The sequence below is a fragment of the Hordeum vulgare genome, chromosome 2H (assembly GCF_904849725.1).
Source record: "Hordeum vulgare subsp. vulgare chromosome 2H, MorexV3_pseudomolecules_assembly, whole genome shotgun sequence".
NCBI classification, from domain to species: Eukaryota; Viridiplantae; Streptophyta; class Magnoliopsida; order Poales; family Poaceae; genus Hordeum; species Hordeum vulgare.
This window is the reverse complement of record NC_058519.1, coordinates 626,146,247-626,168,468: the sequence shown is the minus strand read 5'-3', so window position 1 is coordinate 626,168,468 and position 22,222 is coordinate 626,146,247. Positions and strand designations below refer to the sequence as shown.

General features: G+C 46.7%; 2 protein-coding genes across 2 annotated transcripts; both read left to right on the top strand.

Annotated features, from left to right (window-relative positions):
• Nucleotides 1-10,102: 10,102 nt before the first annotated feature.
• On the top strand, nt 10,103-11,302 carry LOC123430944. Its single transcript, XM_045114773.1, has one exon. It carries the CDS (start codon nt 10,135-10,137, stop codon nt 10,906-10,908), a length of 774 nt encoding a protein of 257 aa, XP_044970708.1. The 5' UTR covers nt 10,103-10,134; the 3' UTR covers nt 10,909-11,302.
• A 3,736-nt stretch (nt 11,303-15,038) lies between these two features.
• LOC123430943 lies at nt 15,039-16,667 on the top strand. The gene is made up of 2 exons (XM_045114772.1): nt 15,039-15,205; nt 15,500-16,667. The coding sequence occupies exon 2, from the start codon at nt 15,553-15,555 to the stop codon at nt 16,342-16,344; it is 792 nt and encodes a 263-aa protein (XP_044970707.1). The 5' UTR covers nt 15,039-15,205; nt 15,500-15,552; the 3' UTR covers nt 16,345-16,667.
• The last annotated feature ends 5,555 nt before the right edge of the window (nt 16,668-22,222 follow it).

Below are 22,222 nucleotides of genomic sequence, written 5' to 3'. Positions count from 1 at the left end.
CGGCGAGAAGGCGCTTCCTCTGTACCGACTCATGAAGAAATCATATACTTTCGAGTGGACAGACGAAGCCCAAGTCGCATTCGACGACCTCAAAGTCCTACTTTCCACCCAGCCGGTTCTTACTGCTCCACTCAGTAAAGAGCCATTTCTTCTGTACATTGCGGCTACAAATCAAGTCGTCAGCACTGTTCTCATAGTCGAACGGGAAGAAGAAGGCAAAGCATACAAGGTTCAGCGGCCACTGTATTATGTCTCCGAAGTCCTGACTCCTTCCAAGCAGAGGTATCCCCACTATCAAAAACTTATCTACGGGATTTACATGACTGCGAAGAAGGTGGCTCATTATTTCCAAGACCACTCGGTGTCTGTCGTTTCTGATGCTCCGTTGTCGGAAATCCTCCACAATCGGGACGCATCGGGCCGAGTGGCGAAGTGGGCAATGGAGATGTTGTACTGCGACATCAAGTTCGAGGCCAAGAAAGCTATAAAGTCTCAAGCTCTGGCTGACTTCATAGCAGAATGGGTAGAACAACAGCAACCGACCCACATCTACTCGGCTCATTGGACAATGTTCTTCGATGGGTCCAAGATTTTGAATGGCTCCGGCGCTGGTGTTGTTATCATATCGCCAAAGGGTGACAAACTCAAGTATGTGTTGCAGATACACTTTGATTCCTCCAACAACGAGGCAGAGTATGAAGCTATCCTTTATGGACTGCGCATGGCCATCGCACTCGGCGTCCGTCGCCTGATGGTCTATGGTGATTCGGATTTGTTGGTTAATCAAGTGATGAAGGAGTGGGACGTCAGGAACCCCACCATGACCACATACTGCAACGCAGTGAAGAAGCTCGAGAAAAAGTTTGAAGGTCTAGAACTCCACCATGTTCCGCGACTGAAAAACGAAGCAGCTGATGAGTTGGCAAAACTCGGATCCACTCGGAGACCAGTCCCGAGTGACGTCTCCCTCGAGCACCTCCACCTTCCCTCAGTTAAAGAAGATCCTTTCACAGAGGAACCAGTACAACCAAAGAGCTCGACAGATCCGACTGAAGTTGAAGTACCTGCTGTGGTTGATTTGATCATGGAGATTCTTGCTGTCATCCCCGATTGGACTGTGCTGATCATTGCATACATCCCGAGGCAAGAATTACCAGAAGACGAAGTCCAAGCCAGACAGATCGTCTGCAGGTCAAAGTCGTTCACTGTCATTGATGGCCAGTTGTACAAAGAAAGCGTTTCAGGCATCCTTCAACGATGCATCTCCCCTGAAGAGGGACAGTTAATCCTGGAAGAAATTCACTCGGGAACCTGCGGTCATCACGCCTCCTCGAGAGCAATCGTCGCCAAAGCATTCAGAGCTGGCTTCTTCTGGCTGCAGGCGAATGAAATGACGAAAGATATGGTCGACCGATGTGAAGCCTGTCAGTTCTACTCTAACAAGTCCCACAAGCCAACATCTGCGTTGAAGACAATCCCTCTTGTTTGGCCGTTTGCAGTACGGGGATTAGATACAGTCGGTCCATTCAGGACAGGCCAAGGGGGATTCACACTTCTGTTGGTGGCAGTCGACAAGTTCACAAAGTGGATTGAAGCCAAACCCATCAAGAAGCTCGACGCCCTTACGGCCATCAAGTTTGTTAGGGACATCATCTCCAGATTCGGGGTACCTCACAGCATAATCACTGAGAACGGAAAAAACTTTGACTCAGACAGATTCAAAGGTTTCTGTACAGGCCAAGGTATCCGAGTGGATTTTGCATCTGTGGCGCATCCCCAAACAAACGGGCAAGCAGAGCGGGGAATGGACTTATTCTGCAAGGTTTAAAGCCTCGACTCCTGCGAGAAGTGGGACATGCCGCCGGCGCATGGGTCACCGAGCTACCTTCGGTGCTTTGGGGTCTCCGCACAACCCCAAATAGATCTACAGGGCGATCCCCGTTCTTCCTCGTTTATGGAGCAGAGGCAGTCCTTCCGAGTGACTTGCTTCACAACGCTCCACGAGTTGAACTCTTCTCTGAAGATGAAGCAGAGCAAGCAAGGCAAGACGGATTGGATCTTCTAGAGGAGGAGCGCGAGATGGCACTCACACGCTCAACCATTTACCAACAAGATTTGCGGCGCTTTCACGCGCGACACGTCAGGAGTCGTACATTCCAAGCAGGCGACCTGGTGCTCCGAGTGGATCAGCAGAGACCTCACAAGTTGGCTCCCACCTGGGAAGGACCCTTCATCATCTCCAAGGTGCTGAACAATGGAGCATATCGACTCTACAACATCGACAAGGAAACGGACGAGCCGCGAGCATGGAACGGAGATCTCCTGAAGCGCTTCTACACGTGACCGTCGACTGAAGCAATGTAAAGAACAAGTATCGTTGAAGTAATACAAAGCAGATTGAGTTTTTGCAGATTCAAAATTCTTCCGCGGTCGCAGACTCCGGTCTCAAAAAAAAAGAACTTAGCTGCGATCAAGAATTGCCTAAGTCCAAACTTTCTCCGAGTGTGCACTAAACGTCGCACTCGGGGACTTAGCTGCGATCCAGAATCGCCTAAGTACAAACTTTCTCCGAGTGTGCACTAAACGTCGCACTCGGGGACTTAGCTGCGATCCAGAATCGCCTAAGTATTAACTTTCTCCGAGTGTGCACTAAACGTCGCACTCGGGGACTTAGCTGCGATCAAGAATCGCCTAAGTACAAACTTTCTCCGAGTGTGCACTAAACGTCGCACTCGGGGACTTAGCTGCGATCCAGAATCGCCTAAGTATTAACTTTCTCCGAGTGTGCACTAAACGTCGCACTTGGGGACTTAGCTGCGATCAAGAATCGCCTAAGTACAAATTTTCTCCGAGTATGCACTAACCGTCACACTCGGGGACTTAGCTGCGATCACGAATCGCCTAAGTACAAACTTTCTTCGAGTGTGCAATAAACGTCCCACTCGGGGACTTAGACGCGATCTAGAATCGCCTAAGTACTAACTTTCTCCGAATGTACACTAAACGTCGCGCTCGGAGACTTGTCTGCGATCAAGAATCGCCTAAATAGAAAGCTTCCTTCGAGTGTATCTCACAGATCTACTCGGAGGCTTAGCAGACCCTCATTAAGGCTCATGCAGATGTCAAGACAACTAACAATTACATGAGTAGCAGAACCTCATTGAGGCTCATCTAGATGTCAAGACAACTGACAATTACATGAGTAACAACTCGCTCCGAGTACGACCTTAGAGTCGCACTCGAAGACTTAGCCGCGATCACGAATCGCCTAAGTACACAATTGCCTTCGAGTGTATCCTACAAATCCACTCGGAGACTCAGCAGACCCTGAGTGAGGCTCATGCAGATGTCAAGACAACTGACAATTACATGAGTAGCAGAACCTCATTGAGGCTCATGTAGATGTCAAGACAACTGACAATTACATGAGTAGCAGAACCTCATTGAGGCTCATGTAGATGTCAAGACAACTGACAATTACATGAGTAACAACTCGCTCCGAGTACGACCTTACAGTCGCACTCGAAGACTTAGCCGCGATCACGAATCGCCTAAGTACACAATTGCCTTCGAGTGTATCCTACAAATCCACTCGGAGACTCAGCAGACCCTGAGTGAGGCTCATGCAGATGTCAAGACAACTGACAATTACATGCTCCGCATGTTTTCCATTGGCTTCACCAAGAAACGCCAAACAAAAACCACGAGCCAAAATCGTGTCAACACCTCTTTGGCAAAGGAAGAGCAAAAGATTCGATTCAACTTCAAAGTTCGTCTAAAGATAGTTGGTTCGGTATAGATCAAGCTTATCCACACCGAACCACGAATGTGACGGCCAACAGTAGTGGCCAAAGTTTCATACAACTAACACTCGGCATACCGAGGTAAAAGTTTTCTTAAACGTCGTCAGGACTGGCACTAGGACTAGCAGGCTCCACGAAAGTGTCGAGGTCGATCCCGTCTGCGATGCGAGTGACGCTCTCAAGGAAGGTCTCCATGAAATCTTTGAATCGAAGCTTTTTGGTGTTGGCGACTTGCAACGCCTTCATCTTCTCTTCTCGAGCCTCCTTGCAGTGCACTCGGACCAGCGACAGCGCCACGTCCGCACCACAGCGAGCCGCAGACTTCTTCCACGCCTGCACTCGGTTCGGGACCTCCTCCAGCCGAGTCATCAAACCTTCCATCTCTTGCCGAGACTCGTCTTCAGGCCAAAGCTCCTTGTCGATTTGGCCGACGACCTCTCTCAGTCGACCGATGAAAGGTCCCACTTTGCCCAGGAGAATGTGCGCTCGGAGCATGTCTCGATTGGCATCCTCGCCGAGTGGAACGTTCGGAAGAACCGACCGCTCAACGTCAGCTGCTTGAGCCTCAGTGTCCATGCAAAAATCTGCAAAGACAAGACGAGCAACAAGTAAGCGCAGAATGAAATACACAGTCGACAAGCACTCGGAAAAACAGAATTTACCACCGAGAAGCGCAATCATCTTCCGTGCCCAGTCACTGACGTAATTCTCTTGTGCTATGCACTGCCTGTTCAACACCTGCATCTGTCCCATCAGCTCAGTCCTTTGTTTCCCCATTTTCTCCACTTCGGCCGCCAATGCCTTGTTTGCCTCACGGGACTCCTCCAAGGACTTCTCTCGTTCAGCCACAACACCCTTCAGACCAGCCAATGCAAGCATTGCTGCATCCAGTTCCGCAGCAAACTGAATCTTTTCAGCCTTCAGAGTCTCGTACGCTGATCCCATCTCGCAAGTTTTCTGCAAGTCAGCGCCAAGAGACGATCAGACAAATTCAACAAGGACAACAATAAAAACTCGAAGTTCTTCAGACCCCTGCCGACGCAAGCAGTCGACAGCGGTCTCGGGGACTACACCCAGTGGGTTCACTAAGAGTGACCCCACTGGCATGAAGCTCAAACATGTCCGCCCTATTGAGATACATAACAACAAAAACAAGCCTATGAGGTTACTACTACCCGACCTGAGTAAAATTAATCTCGGGGACTCATCCAGTAGGTGCACTCGGAGTGCCCCCACCGGTAACATTCGAACAGATTAGTTTTGATCTGATCAAGTTAAATAAAATGTATATAAAGACAACTGCCGGTGCAAGCACTCGACAGAAGTCTCGGGGACTACACCCACTGGGTTCACTAAGAGTGAACCCGTTGCAAAATAATCATACTGTATCCGAGTACATTGCTTAAACACCCCGTGGGTTACAAGAAGAAAGTAAATACTTACTAGCCCACTTACTCGGATATCGTCCCGGAGTTCCAAGCTTCGCATGTACACAGACGCGATGGAGTCGTACGCTCTCTTGGCATCTCCCGCCATCAACTCCGCCTGCACCATGGCCCCCTTGGCAGCTCCCACCTGATCTTCCGGGAGGCGCTGGACATCGTACTGGACAGTCGACGGACCTGGCATCATAGGAGACTCCTTGTGCATCCCAAGTGCTGCTTCAGTCGACGGCATCGTCTCAGTCGGCGGCGCGTACATGGCGAGAGTAGTAACCGGCCGAACAACCTCAAGGACAGGCACCGCAGCTTGCTCGGACCTCCTCTGGTCGCCCTCCTCCACATAAATCACCTCTGAGGGAAACCCGGCCAAACGGCGTGAGACCACAGGAAAAAGGCAAGACCAAAGACAGAATTCGTGGGCACGACGCACCTAGCTGGGATGTGACAACATTGTCCATGTCCATGGGATCGTCCCCCTGGCGTGGCGGAGAGGTGGCGGAGGTGGCAGCTCTGTCGAGTAAAATCCATTCGACCAATAAGCATGAGTTCAATCAAATACTGGAAGAAGATAGAAGAACAATGCACTTACGTTGAGGTGACGGGAACTGTGACCCTCATCCGCGGCAAAGCCTTCCGAGGCTTAGATCCACTCGGTTTGGCCACCTTAGAGGGCTGGCCCGCGGACTCAGCAGCAGAGTCCCTGGTCCTCTTTGTGCTCCGAGCACTCGGGACCACGGGAGCGGTTGGCAAGGCGCTCGGAACCAGAGGAGCAGCTGGCGGGGCACTCGAGGCCGCTGGAGGAGCCGACGGAGCCACGGGTTCGTGACGGCGTTTAGTTCGAGGCTCTGGCAGTGGGGGTGGCGAGTTCTGTTCCTCGTCTTCTTCCTCTTCTTCTTCAGACTCCTCCTCCGTCTACCCACTGTCGGAGACGTACTCGACGCTCTCCACACTGCCCTCCTGGCTACCTTCCTCTTCCTCGGCCGGATACCCGTTCGAGACAGGAAAAAACCAGTTGGTCCACGCCTGCACGAGATACAGTCGACAACATCAGACGTCAGACAGTGATTCAAGAAAGCGATAAATCTAAGACACTTGTGTTCACTCGACAAGTTATACTCACCTCATTCGGAGGAGGGTTGTCCGCGCGGAAGGGCTTCACTCACCGGGCTCCTCTAGGGTTATCACAGGCGCCTGTGATGTTGAGGACCCACGACGCCACCAGCTCCCCGGTCACGCACTCGGGGTTAGTCCGAGTGGAGTCCCCAGGCCCCGTGTAGTGCCACATGGCGTGGTGCCGAGCTTGCAGAGGCTGGATACGCCGACCCAGAAAAACCTCCAGCAAATCTATGCCGGTGACTCCCCTTCGGACGACCTCTACAAGCGCATCGACCAGAGGCTGGATCTGGATCTTCTCCGCCTTCGTGAGCGCAAGCTGCCTAGGCGGAGCCAGTCGGTCTAAGCTAAAAGGAGGCAGTCCAGTTGCGGCATTCGGGCAAGCAACGTCCTGGCAGTAGAACCATGTCGACTGCCAGTTCCTAACAGATTCAGACAACTGAAGAGCGGGATAGCTACTTTTACTTTTCTTTTGGAAGCCTAAGCCTCCGCAGAGCTGGAGGAGGTGAGTTTTGTCATCCGACTGGTTAAGTCTTTTGATGGTTTGAGATCTAGCAGAGAATATGTGCTTGAAAAGCCCCCAATGGGGAGGACAGCCGATGAAACACTCGCACAACACGACGAAGGTAGAGAGATGAGCTATTGCGTTGGGAGGAAAATGGTGGAGCTGCGCCCCGAAGTGGTTCATTATACCTTTGAAGAAGGGATGAGGAGGTAGAGAGAAGCCTCGGTGCATGTGGATGAGCAGCAAGACGCGCTCCCACTCCTGGGGCGCCGGCTCGGTCTCGCCCTCCGCCGGCAACCTCCACGTCTTGTGCACGGTCATGCCGTGCTCCACCAACTCCAGCAAGTCCCCCTCCGTCACCGTGGAGGGAAGGAAATCTCCCTGGATCCAACCCGCCGGCAGTGCTCGCTGCCGCCGCTGAGCAGGAGCCGCCGCCTTCCCCTTCTTCTTCTGCGCCTCGAGCTTGCTAGTCTGCCCCTTTGTCATGGTGGAGGCTGAAGTTCCGCGAGGGAGAAGGAGAAGGGAGGAGCTTGAGATGCGCGGGAGGTGGCGAGAGAAGCGGGGCAACTGCGAGCTATCAGGCGAGTGCAACGAAAATCCCTCGCTGTAGAGGTTTAAATAAGGTTCCGACTGGGTCACTAGCAGGTGGCCCCGAAATCTTATCCCCCGACCGGTTGCTGCGATATTAGTGGAGAAGATGAAGGCGCAGAAATCGAGGCGGCAGATACTACTCGATTACGATGTCGTCATCCCCGCTGAGCGCGTGGCAGCCGAAATTTGAGGATCCCGGAAAATCCGCCGCTGTCAGTTGACTGGTCACGTCAAAAGATACCACGGAAGCACTCGGTCCCTGACGGTTCGTTTCACAAATACATCCACTCGGATCATTGGTCAAAGAGGATAAAATGGATCGAGGCAAACAACGCCAAAGTCGCATCTGTACCAGTCGGATCCGTACTCCAAGCATCGCTTCGTCGTTCCAACCCCAATCCATTCGGGGACTAATGATGGGGTTATAATCCTAGGGTAGAGTCATAGGCCTGCCCTATGAGTCCTACCCAAGGACTACCCTTCATAAGGGATAAGGCCCTTAGTTAGTTCCGACTGAATTAAGGACTTCCCATCATCCAGTCGGAGATGAGCATTCGGAGCATATCGAACTTACCGACTGGATTCCACTCTGTGCATCGTAACCCCCCTGAAGGGCAACGGTCATACGTTTCCATGTACCTTTATTAGCATTTAAGACATACGTTACCTGTAACATAGGCATTTATTCGCCACTACTCCACCCCTGTGCACCGAACCGTTGTGAAGAGCAGCGCACTCTATATAAGCCGCCCTTCCCCACTGGTACAGGGGTTAGCAATTCACTGTAATCCATATTCCACTCGACAACAAGCTCCCAAGAGCACTGAGACGTAGGGCTTTTACCTCCACCGTAGAGGGGCCTGAACTCATACAACCTCGCCGTAGCTAAGGCTCTGCCCATCCTTTCGTACCCTACACATTTACTGTCAGACTTATACCCACGACACTACATGAAAGTGCATTTATCATTACCTGTCTTATATCTTTCTGTAAACCGCCTTAACGATCGTGAGTAACGCGGTTGGAAGCCGTACAATCTGGGTGGGCCATGTCGTGTAGACCAGTCAGTCTTGCACGATTTAGGACATGTACAATGGTTGATAAGATGGTTAAATCTTAAGTCTTGCATGTAATTTAAAAATAATAAAAAATGTCTTACAATGGGTCACTTCTTAGCCTTATCTTCAATAACTAGCTATTTTTAAAAACATGGTGAGACACATTGTGCTAAGAGGTCACCTCTTGTTCTTTCTTAAATAAGAGAAGACAATTTTTTTTATGAGTCCTTTCTTCTCCACCTCATCATTTATCCTACATGCATTATTGTACATGCCCTTAGTTACTTGCATGCATTGCAAGCGGCCGGGCTAAGAGCGGGGGATCGTTCTCAGTAGAGCAAGACCAGTTAATTTCCCGCGTCAAACAAAAATAGACCAAGTAATTAGGACCGTCCGCCGATGTTTGGCCTTTTTTGTTTGGTTGAAGTCGTTTAGCTAAGTTTTGGTTGCTACGTGTAATCGGCTAATCGCCAAGCGAGTAAACTACCTACCGGCAACCCGTAGTCCTCGACGGGTGGATTTGCACAAGTCACGCGGTTTAGTGTAGTGCCTTGATCGATCTCAAAAGTCTTGACGTACGTCGTGATCTATACGGCCGGTAGTTTGGTATATATATACGGATGAACTTGGCCGGTCCGGGCCTCTCATTTTCTCGAAAATGAAAGTCTGAGGTCTTCTACCGTAATCCTTCTCTCACCAGTCAACAGTCACCAGTCACCACTAGGTAAGGGTGGTGAGCCATTGCATAGCAATGTCAATACCGCGTATGTTATGTTTTTCTACGGAGCAGTTCAATAGCTACATGTGGAAAGACTAGCTCGTATAATTTCTGATCAGAAAATCTCAATAAACTCGTTTTTTCTAAAAATGCTACTTGCATTGCAGATGGTGACTATCAAAGACTTAAGGATTCATCGCAAAAAAATCTTAATAATCTCGTTTTTTCTCGAAATACTACTTGCATTACAGATGGTGACTATCAAAGACTCAAGGATTCTCGCAAAGACTTAAGGATTCATTGCAAAAAATCTTAATATTCTCGTTTTTCCTCGAAATACTACTTGCATTGCAGATGGTGACTATCAAAGACTTAAGGATTCATCGCAAAAAAATCTTAATATTCTCGTTTTTTCTCGAAATACTACTTGCATTGCAGATGGTGACTATCAAAGACTTTAGGATTCATTGCAAAAATAATCTTGATAATCTCGTTTTTTCTTGAAATATTACTTGCATTGCAGATGGTGACTATCAAAGACTTAAGGATTCATTGCAAAAAAAAATCTTAATAATCTCGTTTTTTCTCCAAATACTACTTGCATTGGAGACGGTGACTATCAAAGACTCAAGGATTCATTGCAAAGACTTAAGGACTCATCGCAAAAAAATCTAAATAATCTCATTTCTTTTCTCGAAATACTACTTGCATTGTAGATGGTGACTATCAAAGACTTAATGATTCATCGCAAAAAGAAAAAAGAAAAAAAAAGACGAGACTTGCTGAGGAAGCATGGCGTTTATTGAGCGTGTAGTATATACTTATAAAAGTACAGGGATACGTGAAAACCAGGATCCATTATCACACTCCTGGTAGATTGGTACCAGAGACTGATCATCGAACCATGACTCTTCTCACCACGGTTGGGCGGCCTCCTGCTCCTTCGTCGGAGATCACCCACCGCGCCCACCCGGAGCACAAACTGACACTCGAGCCGACGGGCCTGGCCGAGTTCAAGTGCAACGGCTGCCATGAGCTCGGCACGGGGGCCGAAAGGTACACCTGCAGGCAGTGTGACTTCGACCTCCACAAGGACTGCGCCCTCGCGCAACCCACGTTCGAGCACAAGCTGCTGCCCGGGAGCACGTTCGGGCTCTGCTTCGAGGCCCCCCGGACGAAGCACAAGCAGATGTGCAGCGCTTGCGGCGGCTACGTGCTGGGCTTGCACTACCACAGCAATTACCTGTACCTCCACCCGTGCTGCGCGAAGCTACCTCTGGAGATCCAGCTGGGTGACCAGCTCACGTTCGAGCTCCGCACGCAGGTGTCTCACTGCTGCACCAAGTGCAGAAAAGGTGGCGGCGTCAGGGATTTCTGGTTCTACCGCTCCACCTGCAAGACCGTGTACCTGCATGTCCGCTGCGTGATAGAGGATTTTCTTACGCCGAGCTCAAGTTCAAGCACCGACGGTAATAGCAGCCTGGCCTGTTACGTCAAGGAGACAACGTTGCAGAAGCACAGGTCAGGGAAGGCCGAGAGGAACTTCGACCCCATATTCGAGATCGTTAAGGCCCTGGCCAGCATAATCATAGCGGTGCTCACAGGAAATCCGGCGCCGGCAATTCTTGCAGCTTTCGATCTGGGCTCCAACGTCATCAAATCCTTGAGAACCAGGTAGCTAGCTAGCAGCTTCATCCTGCTTGCTCATCCTCATCGTTCTACGGGTTGCATGATGATATATATTCTACTTCTTCCGTTCCATAATGTAGTGTGTCCGTGTTTTTCAAAATTTAAATTTAATTATAAATTTAACCAACGAGAACAATTGCGGAGGGTTTAAAATTATATCATTGAATTCATATTCAAAAAAAGGTTTTGAAGGGTATAATTTTTGCTCCCGTCGCAACCATCAACGTTGGTTAATTTATGAATAAAATTAAATCTCAAAGAACACCGACGTACTACATTATAGAATGAAGGAAGTACGTACTATCCTACTGTTTTTATCATAGTGCTTGTTTGTTTTACTTCATGATCGTGTAATCATACCGTGATTACTATACTCACGTATAATCCCCATGTATTAATATATTTTATGATCTCGCTGTCTATTTCTCATTTCTTCTTCCATGCATTCTTATATGCGTTTGTGTGCAATGAATCTATCTTGCGAGTTTGAGTTATGTAATGCCTTTCGGTTGTTGTGTACTTTCAAAATCTCTTTTCCAAATTATTGTTCCCAAAAATAAATAACTGAATAACCGGTTGCTAGTAGAATGATATAATTTCCCATACAAAAAACTACTCCCTCCGTCTAAAAATAAGTGTTATGGTTTTAGTTCAAATCCATGACACTTATTTTAAGATGAAGGAACTATATACACTAAATGATTCCCCGCGTGTTGCTGCAGGAACATTGCTAAAAAATGAATAAAGAATTGTTATAAAAAAATCTAAAACTAATAGAAAACGAATGTAAGCTTAAAAACAATAAAATATAAAGCGTATAAAAAGAAAGTGAAAATTATAGTTAAAATGTATTCTTTCTGTTTCTAAATATTTCTTGTTAGGAAGAACTAGACTAGTAGTTCTTCCCAACAACAAATATTGTGATACAGAGGGAGTAATTTCATAACAAAATATGAAGGATGAACTCTAATGCAAAAACTACTTATAACTAATATGCATGAATTGCTAATGTGGCATCATTTCATGCGTAGAGTAATGCAAAAGATGTTATCTATGTCTTGCATGCATATTTGCTTATGTGTCATGGTTGCATGGCTAGAAAAATTAGATAGTGGGTTGTAGCTATTTAGAAATAGAGGATGTGTCTGTGTGCATCATAATGATAATTGTTATACTTGTAATAAATACTCCCTCCATTCGAAATTACTTGTCGTAAAAAAAGATAAAAATAGTTGTATTTAAAACTAAAATACATCTGGATACATTCATTATTATGACAAGTATTTTTGAATGGATGCAGTATATATAGTTATTGGTGCATCTTAATGGTGCATAGGCCGGGAGCCAAAAAGGGAAAAACAGATCAGTGTAGTTAATATTCACTACTCAAGTCTTCAGCCAAAAGAGAAAATATCGGGTCTTCAGCAAAACGTGTTTGGAGGATCGTACACACACTGACGTATATATCCCGTCGTCGCTTCCTACATTTCGTAGGTACATCCATCGGTTAATCAAGGAATAGCGTGTCTCAGGTCAGGTGTCAACGGAGTAGGACGATATCGCTGCCGGTGCTCGAGGATTGAAACTGAAAAGCTATCGTGGCTGACTTGCATAACTGTTTCCGGTCTTCAAGGTACTACAGGAAGATTAATCACCGCAGAACATGAAAGCTACTGCTAGCATAAGGGCATCTTTAATGTCGATCCTTAAACGTCTGCAAGGGTTCGGACCGTAACGGTATAGACGTTTTGTATTATTCAACATCGATCTGCATCGGTCCATTAAAAGAATTGAACATGTTTTTTTTTGAAAAGCAGAGACATAATAGGGAAAGCTTTGCGGGTGCTCGAACAGCGCACATGCCCGTTTCTAACCGTCCTACCCCAACCAAAATCCCCCTCCTTCGTCCGCGTGTGTTCCTATCCCATGCCAGCTGTCCATATTTATATCTTTGTATAGCGATCGCTTCAAATTGATGTCTACCCTAAACTGAAGCGACCTCTCACTCGCTCGGCCATTGAAGGGGAGCGCCGTCTTAGGGCAACATTCGAGACGCGTCCCGTTGTCCACACATATTCAGTGCGAGAGTGAGCTTCATCGGCTGGGCATCTTTGTAATCATCGGTAGGTGGTTCATGTACCTGTTTGCAATTTTTGTCAAATTCAGTGTTCGCCACACTCTCAGATTGGTAGAGCACATAAACCTGATTACGCCACTGTCGGTTACGCCGCTGTCGGTTACTCCCTCGGAAAAGTAGGAGGCGATCAAGGGAGGCGACGAGGGTTCCTTGCGCGCCGTCGGTGACGCCTCCGGTTCCCTCTCTCTCTCTGTCGACCGCTCCGACGGTGGGAGGGAGGGGGAACCTCGGATCTGTTCGCTAGGTGGGTGTGTGATAGTGCTAGGGTGAAGGGAGACGCTGTCGAGGCCGTTGCGGTGGTCTCTCGTCGGAATAAGTTTCTCCGGGCTCCGTTCACGGTTAGGCGAGGCTTTTGCCTTCGTCTAGGAGCCAGCGGGGTTGGGGATCCCCGGATCTCGTCGAGGTCGCGGGCTATGGTGGCTGGAGGTCTATTGGCACTGGTCGTTTGGGTCATCAGATGGGCGAGGGATGCAGGGAGACGAAGACCCTTCTTCTTCCTTGTTGGTATGATTTGCTGCTGCTGTTCTTCTCCTTCCTCTGCGCTGATGTTGGTGGAAGATCCTGCTTTTTCCGGGCGGATGGTACGGCCGTGGTGCTGGACCGGTCGGATGACTCGAGTTCTCTTCCTTCCGAAAGGGACACTTTTCGCGGTACAAAAAGCCAAAGATGGCGACGGCTTTTGCAGGTGTGTTGGATTGATGTCCATGCCCTCTCAGCGCTGGTGTCAAGTAAGGAGGAAACAGCGTGGCGGCAATTGTACCATGGTCGAAGATGATGACCTGCTTGCGACTGATTGCAGATCCTTTTGCTGCAGGGGTCTTCTCTCAAGATTCACGAATGATGACACAGGGCTCCGGAGATCCTCTTGTTATGGTTGTCTTAGGTACTCTAGGTGTTCTAAGATCCTCCGTGTTTGCGTTTCGGTGTGCTTGTAAGGGTCAACTTTATTGTACTGATTCGTGATATGAATGAAAAAACTTTAAAAAAAATTGGTTATGAATGAATTAAAAGTTCCTATAGAAAAAGATCGTGTTGAAAAATTCGCTGATGTGTTCCGTTGGTCCTAGAGAAAATGACTCGGTGCATCAATACGTGTCCACATTAGCGAGGTCCATTGACGATCGCGAAGACCAAGTAATTTCCAATTACATCGATCGAGAAAAGACCAAGTAACTACGTTTGACGAAGTTTGCGTGCGAAGTTTCTTGCGCGGAACCACCAAGCCACTGAACAAACGAGCAACTAGGCACTGCACCGACGGCGCTGCAGTCCACGCGTGCCCGTGCACAAGATCAACACCGTGTTTTGGTGCGGATAGGCAAAACCTCCCTGTGGATTAGCGGCGACCTACCTGCCCCTCCATGTTAAGTCTGGAGCAGTCTGTTGCATGTCGCGTGAACTTTGGCCTGTAGTTTCGTGTTAATGAACTTGGTGCTTCGCTAGGATATATTTTCATTTAAAGAAATACGGTGACCCTTATATATTGACAAGAATATATATCCTCGTTGCTCACTATGTCATGGTGTTCGTTCCAAATAGTTTAAGAAACAAGCAAAATAAGGAAGGCCAAAGCACGTCAATTCGAGTCGTGCAAACCGGTGTGCCTCGCCTCCAATACTTCTGGGCGCTATCATTGACCACTCCAAGCTTTGGGTCATCGCGGGTGCCAAGTAATTAGGGTCTATTGTAATTTATGAATAATTGTCATGCGGAGCATGTGGGCTGTTTGTAACACTCTAAAACTCTTGTCTCTTATTTTATGAATGCAACCATTTTTTTTAAAAAAAAACCTACGTCACGGTGTGCGCGTTCTGATTGATAGCACACATTCACATAAGTATGATGGGCCACACATTCGCAATGCATATTTTTTGTGGGGATATTATTCGGTCTTATATATGCCAGCACGTTAGATTAAACTATGTATCCTGCAAAAAAGACTGTAATTGATTTGCTTGCATTGCAGAGGGTGTGATTCGTCAACAAGACTTAATGACTCGAAAAAAACACTTGTGGAGGAAGGCATCCAGATCGTTATGCATGGACCTGTACCGGTTCTATATATGGTGGAAGGTTTTCTATAGCTTCCATAGAACCGACGACACAAGTTACGTACTAACTCAGCTGCTATATCCGATCAATTGATCAGGTAAACTATCAAAGTATTTTGTTGATACTGGTATATTCTTAATTATCTATCTATCACGATGGATTTCTGTTTGGTTGTATGAGTCAGTAAATAGTCCAGCTTTTCTGCGGCTAGATAATACATGCGGCATATTTCACTTCCTCCGGTCGTTGAGCAAGTTCATTCTTCTTTGCATTTTTGCTGGCTGAATCTGCTTAAACAAAAGAACATGATTGTATGTTTGTTCGGTCAAAATAATAATTCCACTATACTTCTTCCTGACAAAACTAATCTTTTTTTCTACGTACGTATCAGGGACTGATCGAGCTGAGCCACGTACGGATCTCCTGAGAAGCTGCAGAACCACCATGACTCTTCTCTCCACGGGTGCGCCGCCGCCAGCTCCTCCGTCGGAGATCTCCCACCCCAGCCACCCGGAGCACAATCTGACGCTGGTGCCGACGGGCCAGGAGGTGTTCAACTGCAACGGCTGCCGCGAGAACGTCACGGGGGCCGACAGATACACGTGCAAGACCTGCAAGTTCGACCTCCACGAGGCCTGCAACCTCGCAGAAGGAACCAGGCTGGTGCACCCGCTGCTGCCCAAGAGGACGTTCGAGCTCCGCCTCGAGGCCCCCCGTTCCAGCGAGCGATGCAGCGCCTGCGGCGCCCACGTGAAGGGCATCCACTACCACTGCGGCCGCAAGAACCTGTACCTCCATCCGTGCTGCGCGAAGCTTCCTATGGAGATCCCGCTGGGCGACCAGCTCACGTTCGAGCTCGTCGAGAAGGGGTCTAACTGCTGCACCGAGTGCAGGAAAGGGGGCGGCGTCAGGGATTACTGGTTCTACCGCTCCACCTGCAAGACCGTGTACCTGCATGTCAGCTGCGCGAAAGAGGGTTTTCTTACGCCGGGCTCAAGTAGTACCGAGCCCGACGTCGACGATCATGGCAGCCTGGCCCGTTTCGTCAACGACACTGCGTCGCGGAAGCACAAGCACGGGCCAGGGAAGTCCGGGCAGAACTGGGAAATAATAGTCGACATCATTAAGGCCCTGACGGGCATCATCATCGCGGTGCTCACTGGAAATCCGGCGCCGTTAATTCTTGCAGGTTTCGATCTGGGCTCCAACGTCATCAAATCCTTGAGAACCAGGTAGCTAGCTAGCAGCTTCATCCAGCTTGCTCATCCTCATCGTTCTACGGGTTGCATAATGACATATATTCTACTTCTTGCGTTCCATAATGTAGCGTGTCCGTGTTTTCCAAAATTTAAATTTAATTATAAATTTAACCAACCAGAATAATTGCGGAGGAATTTAAAATTATACCATTGAATTCATACTTAAACAAAGTTTTTAATGGTATAATTTTTTGCTTCGGTCGTAACCATCAACATTGGTTCATTTATGATTAAAATTAAATCTTGAAGAACACCGACGCACTGCATTATAGAATGAAGGAAGGACGTACTATCCTACTGTTTTTATCATAGTGCTTGTTTGTTTTACTTCATGATCGTGTAATCATACCGTGATTACTATACTCACGTATACTCTCCATGTATTAATATATTTTATGATCTCGTTGTCTATTTCTCATTTCTTCTTCCATGCATTCTTATATGCGTTTGTGTGCAATGAATCTATCTTGCGAGTTTGAGTTATGTAATGCCTTCCGGTTGTTGTGTACTTTCAAAATCTCTTTTCCAAATTATTGTTCCCAAAAATGAATAACTGAATAACCGGTTGCTAGTAGAGTGATATAATTTCCCATACAAAAAGCTACTCCCTCCGTCTAAAAATAAGTGTTGTGGTTTTAGTTCAAACCCATGACACTTATTTTAAGATGAAGGAACTATATACACTAGATGATTCCCCGCGTATTGCTGCGGGAACATTGCTAAAAAATGAATAAGTAATTGTTATAAAAAAATCTAAAACTAATAGAAAACAAATGTAAGCTTGAAAACAAGAAAATATAAAGCATATAAAAAGAAAGTGAAAATTATAGTTAAAATGTATTCTCTCTGTTCCTAAATATTTCTTGTTAGGAAGAACTAGTAGTCAACAAATATTGTGGTACAGAGGGAGTAATTTCTAACAAAATATGAAGGATGAACTCTAATGCAAAAACTACTTATAACTAATATGCATGAATTGCTAATGTGGCACCATTTCATGCGTAGAGTAATGCAAAAGATGTTATCTATGTCTTGCATGCATATTTGCTTATGTGTCATGGTTGCATGGCTAGGAAGATTAGATAGTGGGTTGTAGCTATTTAGGAATAGAGGATGTGTCTGTATGCATCATAATGATAATTGTTATACTTGAAATAAATACTCCCTCCGTTTGAAATTACTTGTCGTAAAAATAGATAAAAATAGTTGTATTCAAAACTAAAATACATCTAGATACGTTCATTATTATGACAAGTATTTTTGAACGAATGCAGTATATATAGTTATTGGTGCATCTTAATGGTGCATAGGCCGGGAGCCAAAAAGGGAAAAACAGATCAGTGCAGTTAATATTCACTATTCAAGTCTTCAGCCAACAGAGAAAATATCGGGTCTTCAGCAAAACGTGTTTGGAGGATCGTGCACACACTGACGTATATATTCCGTCGTCGCTTCCTACATTTCGTAGGTAACATCCATGGGTTAACCAAGGAATAGCGTGCCTCAGGTCAGGTGTCAACGGAGTAGGACGATGTCGCTGCCGGTGCTGGAGGATTGAAACCGAAAAGCTATCGTGGCTGACTTGCATAACTGTTTCCGGTCTTCAAGGTACTACGGAAAGATTAATCACCGCAGAACATGAAAGCTACTGCTAGCATAAGAACATCTTTAATGTCGATCCTTAAACCGTCTGCAAGCGTTCGGACCGCAACGGTATAAACGTTTTGTATTATTCAACATCGATCTGTATCGGTCCATTAAAGGATCGAGCATGATTTTTTTTTTGGAAAGCAGAAACATAACAGGGGAAGCTTTGCGGGTGCTCGAACAACGCACATGCCCGTTTCTAACCGTCCTACCCCAACCAAAATCCCCCTTCTTCGTCCGCGTGTGTTCCTATCCCATGCCAGCTGTCCATATTTATATGGTTGTATAGCGACCGCTTCAAATTGATGTCTACCCAAAACTGAAGCGACCTCTCACTCGCTCAGCCATTGAAGTGGAGCGCCGTCTTAGGGCAACATTCGAGACGCGTCCCCGTTGTCTGTGCATATTCAGTGCGGGAGTGGGCTTCATCGGCTGGGCATCTTTGTAATCATCGGTAGGTGGTTCATGTACCTGTTTGCAATTTTTTTCAAATTCAGTGTTCACCACACTCTCAGATTGGTAGAGCACATAAACCTGATTACGCCGCTGTCGGTTACTCCTCCGGAAAAGTAGGATCGCACGAGGCGTTCAAGGGAAGCGACGAGGGTTCCTTGCGCGTCGCCGGTGACGCCTCCGGTTCCCTCTCTCTCCGTCGGCCGCTCCGGCGGTGGGAGGGAGGGGGAACCTCGGGTCTGTTCGTTAGGTGGTGTGTGGTAGGGCTAGGGTGAAGGGAGACGCTGTCGAGGCCGTTGCGGTGGTATCGCGTCGGAATAAGTTTTTCCGGGCTCCGTTCACGGTCAGGCGAGGCTTTTGCCTTCGTCTAGGAGCCAGTGGGGTTGGGGATCCCCGGATCTCATCGAGGTCGCGGGCTATGGTGGCTGGAGGTCCATTGGCACTGGCCGTTTGGGTCCTCAGATGGGCGAGGGATGCAGGGAGACGAAGACCCTTCTTCTTCCTTGTTGGTATGATTTGCTGCCGTGTTCTTCTCCTTCCTCTGCGCTGATGCTGGTGGGAGATCCTGTTTTGTCCGGGCGGATGGCCCGGCCGTGGTGCTGGACCGGTCGGATGACTCGAGTTCTTTTCCTTCCGGAAGGGACATTTTTCGCGGTACTCAAAGCCAAAGATGATGACGGGTGTTGCAGGTGTGTTGGATTGATGTTCATGCCCTCTTGCTCACTATGTCATGGTGCTCACTGGAAATCCGTTGCCGATAATTGCTGCGGGCATCGATCTGTGCTCCACCTTGAGCAAGTTGAAAATCAAGTAGATAGCACCTCCGTCTCCGTCACTGGAAATCCGTTGCCGATAATTGCTGCGGGCATCGATCTGTGCTCCACCTTGAGCAAGTTGAAAATCAAGTAGATAGCACCTCCGTCTCCATCCTCCTGTTGCTCATCCTACCCACGAGTACGTACTTGTTCGTGACGTGTTGCATGAGGACACGTTATTGTATACGCCTATTTGTACGTAATATCCTACTATTTGTAAGTACGATATTTCCCTCGTATGCATTGTACTTCCTCCGTTTTTAAATATAAGTCTTTCCAGAGGTTTCACTAATGAACTACATAAAAACGTAGATAGACATATTTTAAAGTATTGATTCACTCATTTGTTCAAATCTTTTAATATATATATATATATATATATATATATATATATATATATATATATATATATATATATATATATACCTACCTACCTAATAATAAAGCGCCTATTGCTTCCGTCGGAAAACCCACCACACCATTTTTATAAAAAAGCCCGTGTAATTTTGTTATTCAACCCGTGCTTTAATTTCTCATTATGGTGGAATTAACAATGGACGGGTTGATTTCTCAACAAAATAGGATAGGACTAACTACATTAGTTAGTTAGCTTATTATTTTAATAAATCAAAATAATTATAAAAAGATTAAAAGCGTGTGGTATTTGTTTCTCCCGTTGTAACGCACGTGCTATTTTGCTAGTAATAATAAAGAGGCTATTGCTTCCGTCGGAAAATCCACCATCACATTTTTATAAAAAAGCCCCTGTAATTTTTGTTATTCAACCCGCGCTCCATCATTTATCTACAACATAAAAGGAAAAATGATTCGCTGCAAAAATTATAGCCGTACGCATCGCCTCCTCCCGTCGACCCTGGGCCACCCTAGCCTATGCCCAGGTCACCGCCACACCACTCGTCGCTGTGGCCGGCCTCAACCGCTGTCGATCTCAACCCGCCCGCCTCCGCGGCCATACCTCTCCCCGCTCATTGTCCCAGTTACGGCGCTCGAACGCATCACGTCGACCCTGGTCCACCCTGGCGTGTGCCCAGGCCGCTGCCACACCACTCGCTGCCGCGGTCGACCTCAACCACCATTGTTGTCGATCTCAACCTACCCGCCTCCGTGGCCGTACCTCTGCCCGCTTGCTGCCCCTGTTTCGGCGCTCGAGCACAGCTTCTGGATCAAATCAACGCGACAGTTACAGTGACTGGGGATGATGCGTGTGCTCGATGCAGAACGGCGGCGGCGCGGCGGAGCGAAGTACTTGCAGGTGGAGGCGGGCCTCCATGGCTCACACAAGGAACTCCGAGGTTATGGCGCGGCAACGACGACTCCTTATGGCCAGATAGAGGCGCCTAACCCTTGCTCCCCTCATCGTATCCCCTCCTCCGGCAGGAACTCATCATCTGGTGAGATCCCCTCCCCATGCCTCCAACCGTGTGCCAAGCACCGACAAGAAATTTTGTTTTGTGGGGATTTGTTTGCTGATGAATGAATGTATTGAATGTAAGATTGTATTGTTGTAGAGACAGAGAATGAAACACCACCTTCGATTTGTCATATGATCCCACATTCTCTACCCCATGAGTGAAATAAGATAACAGTCCATTGATCAATTCACGTAGCCTCTTTGTTTTGCTTTGCTTGTCCCGCTCAATTTCTCATCATGGTGGAATTAACAATGGATGGTTGATTTTCTCAACAAAATAGGTTAGGACTGACTACATTAGTTAGTTAGCTTATTATTTTAATAAATTCAAAATAATTATAAAAAATTAAAAGATGTGGTATTTTTTTTCTCCCGTTGCAAAGCACGGGCCCTTTTGCTAGTATTTATATTTAAAAACGAAGGGAATATATTTCTTATATCTTCTTCCATGTCGAATAATGTCAACACGTTATTATATGTATATAAGTGTAGAAATCTTCTGAAGGTATGTAATCATGCAGAATGTTCTGAATTTGGGATATGTAATTTTGGGATCAGGATCCTTTGCTGTAATGCACCGTGCAGTACAGTCGTTGCTATGTGGATCCGGCCCTATATGTCATCCGCACTACATCATTGTATGGTACTGCAGAGGATCTCAACTCGTAATTTTGCAGCTCTTCAAGAATGCTATCGCTATATATATTTGTTTATAATCTCCTTTTCTAACTATAGTTAGCAAAAAAAACAAATAATTGATGGCTAGCTAGACCGATGTGTATTCAGGTCTTGGGCAACACCGTGTTTGTAGGATCCGTGTACAGACCCCGTCGTCGCCTGCTACATTACATAGGTACATCCATGCATATCAGTCAATCAGCAACAGCGTGTCTCAGGTTTCAACGGAGTGGGACGTGATCGCTGCAGGTGCTGTGTTTGAGGATTATTATAAATGAAAAGCTTAGTCGTGGCTGACTTGCACGTCTTTTTCTTGTCTTGTCTGAACATACCACGCGAAGATTAATTAGTCACAGCAGGAAACTACTAATGAAAGCTACTGCCAGCAAAACGTAACAAAGCCATACGTTGGCTAGTACGGTTCTATGGTCATATGGTAACTAGTCGAATTCAATTACTTCGTCTCTGTGAATTAGCTACGTGTGGTGTCCATAATACTCCTTTCGTTTTTAAATATATATAATTATACACCAAAAATTCCTTGTTCATAATTAACAAAAATCACACATCCAAGGCAATCAACATGATGAATTTCTCCGTAAAGAACATATGGGATATTTATTGTCTGTATACTCCCTCCGTGTCTAAATATGTGTCTTTTATGCACTACATACGGATGCATATAGACATTTTGATCCATATGTGATTTATATTCAAAAATATAAAAAAAATTATAATTAGGAATGGAGGAAGTAGTCAAAATAGAATCAAATATTCCATAATGTACAAATAAACATGGTAGACACAGAAAAGATAAAAAAAGAAAAATA

What these genes read in the sequence shown, in the direction of transcription:
- LOC123430944 (XM_045114773.1), top strand. Translation starts at nt 10,135, where the DNA reads ATGACTCTTCTCACCACGGTTGGGCGGCCTCCTGCTCCTTCGTCGGAG.
- LOC123430943 (XM_045114772.1), top strand. Translation starts at nt 15,553, where the DNA reads ATGACTCTTCTCTCCACGGGTGCGCCGCCGCCAGCTCCTCCGTCGGAG.